This window comes from Aegilops tauschii, chromosome 2 (assembly GCF_002575655.3).
Source record: "Aegilops tauschii subsp. strangulata cultivar AL8/78 chromosome 2, Aet v6.0, whole genome shotgun sequence".
Lineage (NCBI taxonomy): Eukaryota > Viridiplantae > Streptophyta > Magnoliopsida > Poales > Poaceae > Aegilops > Aegilops tauschii.
In genome coordinates, this window is record NC_053036.3 from 645,471,198 (window position 1) to 645,473,957 (window position 2,760).

General features: G+C 52.8%; 1 protein-coding gene across 1 annotated transcript; it reads right to left on the bottom strand.

Annotated features, from left to right (window-relative positions):
• LOC109747444 (peroxidase 12) lies at window positions 1-1,510 on the bottom strand. The gene is made up of 2 exons (XM_020306499.4): window positions 1,020-1,510; window positions 1-832 (listed from the first exon to the last, which is right to left on the bottom strand). Exons 1-2 carry the CDS (start codon window positions 1,422-1,424, stop codon window positions 212-214), a joined length of 1,026 nt encoding a protein of 341 aa, XP_020162088.1. The 5' UTR covers window positions 1,425-1,510; the 3' UTR covers window positions 1-211.
• Between the last annotated feature and the right edge of the window lie 1,250 nt (window positions 1,511-2,760).

The following is a 2,760-nucleotide window of genomic DNA, read 5'->3' on the forward strand; positions in this document are numbered from 1 at the left end:
TACTGATGGTGATCATACACCGGTAACCAAATGGAACCTCTTACGGTAGGAAGCATATACTCCTACTCTTGGTCTGCCGACCACTCACTCATTTTATTACAACACGTACGACAACTTCACAAAACGACTAGCACAAGGACACCATCTCCAGTGCTACACACACATGGAAGCACACACACGCGTGAGCTAGCATCGATAACCGACCAATCTCTCACATGGCGGCGGTGTGGCCGTCGTCGTTGGCGGTCTCGATGCCCTCGACACGCTTGTTGGGAACGGCGCAGTTCAGCCGGATCTCGCCCTGGGTGCCAGTGAGCAAGTCCATGTTGCTCATCTTCACCATGGACTTGGCGAACTGCCTGAAGAAGGCGGACTGGATGAGCGCGAACCGTGAAGCCAAGAGCCTGGTGTCGGGGTGGTCGATGAGGCCCTGGTCTGACTTGAACAGGCCCTGCCTCACGATGAGGTCGAAGTAGTACTTGTTGTCAAACACGTCGGGCGTGCGCACGTCGAGGGTCTGGTTGACGGTGCCCTGGGGCACGTCCTTGGCGCACTTGGCCCGCAGCCTCCTGGCGAATAACGGATCGATGAGCGGGTTGAGGTCGACGTTGGGAGTGAAGCGGTCGGAGAAGGAGGGGCAGTGGGCGATGCCGAAGGTGTGCGCGCCGGAGAGGGCGACGAGGTCCGCCACGTCGAGGCTCCGGTTGCCGAAGGAGGAGATGAGGGTCGGCACGTCGAAGGAGGGCGCCGGCAGGGTGTCCACGAGGTCCTGCGACGCCGGGGCGAGCGCGTCGCGGCGGCCAAAGGCGACGTCGAAGTGGGGCCCGCCAGCCTGCATCCACCACGTAGCGTATATGTTAGTCATTTAATCGGTGGTTTTCCTGTTTCCATACGAGAGTTGAGAGTAACTACTCTCTGGGAGTCGATGCTAAGAATAATTGTCCGACTGACCTAAACAGAACATTTTGGTTCGATATGTGTACGCATGTGTGTAGCATGGCCGGTAGGCTTAGGTTTACCTGCACGAGGGCGTCACGGGTGGCGAGGACGGTGATGTCGGCGCAGGAGACGGTCGGGCCGCAGGCGCGGTGGACGGCGGCGCGGATGCGCTCGATGAGGTCCAGAGCCACGGGGCGGAGCGTCTGGTTGGGCACCGCATTCAGCTCACTGTTGTTCCCCGTGAGAAGCACCGACGCGTCGCAGCCCTGCGGGAAGCAGTCGTGGAAGAGGATGCGGATGAGGGCCGGGGCGACGCCGACGTCGCGGCGGAAGGTCTCTGCCACGAGCGACCCCGCGATGTTCTCCAGATCCGGGCACGACGCCGCGTGGAAGCCCCGCGAAAGCCCCTCAGCAGCCACCGAGGAGTGCGCGGCGCAGATCAAGGCTGCAAGGACGAGGACGGCCGCTGCTGCTCTGGACGCCATGGCTGCCGCCGTGTAGATGTAGCTGAGCTTTCTGCACGATGGTCGTGTGGCTTGCTCAAGCTATGGACACTAAACCCTTGTTATTTATACACGGCTAACCACCCCCAACCTGGCTTGGTACGTAGCTTAGCTCGATATTATCAGAGACTGTGCAAAGTGGAAAACATGTGCAGTTTCCAATTAGTCGCATTGTCTAATGACTAGTCAAGGTGAGGGGAGAACGGTCGGTGAGAACACGGTCGATGCTGCCTAGAAATTTCCAAGAACTTGCCGTGCACCCAACAACCCTTCACTGCACAACGACATGTTATTATGTTAACTCCACTCGCGCATGGCAGGATATGACATAATTTAGGATCAAGGTGTGACATCCAATGCAAGTTGGATATACATAAGGGGTCTGGAATCATTTAGAACGACGTACGCCGAGCTAGGTACGACCTACACTGGATCGGATCAGTCTGGGTCATGGATCGATGTGTGTGTTCCCACACTAAGGCCTAGCTCTTTTCTTTCACACATCCTTTCTTTTTCTCGAACCATGCTTTGTGGTGGTAATTTTTTGCTTTTGTCGCTAGAGGATGTGCATTGCTATTGTTGCAGCACACGACAATTCTTTCGTTTTCTTTACATATTTATAAATAATCTAACTGCTGCGGTCACGATGGATTTTTTAGGTAAGTACATCCTCTGGTTTGTTTTCTTCCTCTTGTATTTACTCTACATCTCTACTTCAACTTTATGCGTGGCTAGCTAAGCCAACGCCCAGGGCAGTTGCCGACAGTTTGAAAAACTAGATCAGTAACCAAATCGGGAAGGTAGTCGGTTCAGGTTTTCACCTTCACAAGTCCACTTTCTAGTTTTTTAGTCATAAAATATATTTATCGGGAGTAATACATTTTCTTTGATCGTTGGTTATTGGGCCGCACTCTTAGCTATGGCATGTTTTCCTAGCGATCTGTGATCGAATCATCCCGAACACCCCCCCTATTTTCGCACCTGGACAGGTTCAACATTTTCCATTTTACTTCCCAATTTCCATAAAAACCACGCGGTTCAACCAGTCCACTTTGGTTTGATAGTGGAAAGGTCCCGAGAGCTTAAGAAACCGACGTTGTCCCTGCTTCCGGGTTTCGGTTTGATCAGCAGTCCCGGCAATAACTATGCTCGCCGGTTGTGGCAAACCTATAGGCCAATATATATGTCTCTTTTATTCTTTTTCTATCAAGATATCTACATTTATGTGCATGTTGAGTATTTGACTTGCCACCTCGAACCATCTCATATTGATTTATATGTTGGAGTTGTGCATTATATCTTTGCCAGGTGCAATTTT

Excerpts from the sequence above, each read along its gene's own strand:
- LOC109747444 (XM_020306499.4), bottom strand. The coding sequence starts at position 1,424 with ATGGCGTCCAGAGCAGCAGCGGCCGTCCTCGTCCTTGCAGCCTTGATC. Across the intron at positions 833-1,019 it reads CCCGTGACGCCCTCGTGCAG|GCTGGCGGGCCCCACTTCGA; the intron begins GTAAACCTAAGC and ends TGGTGGATGCAG.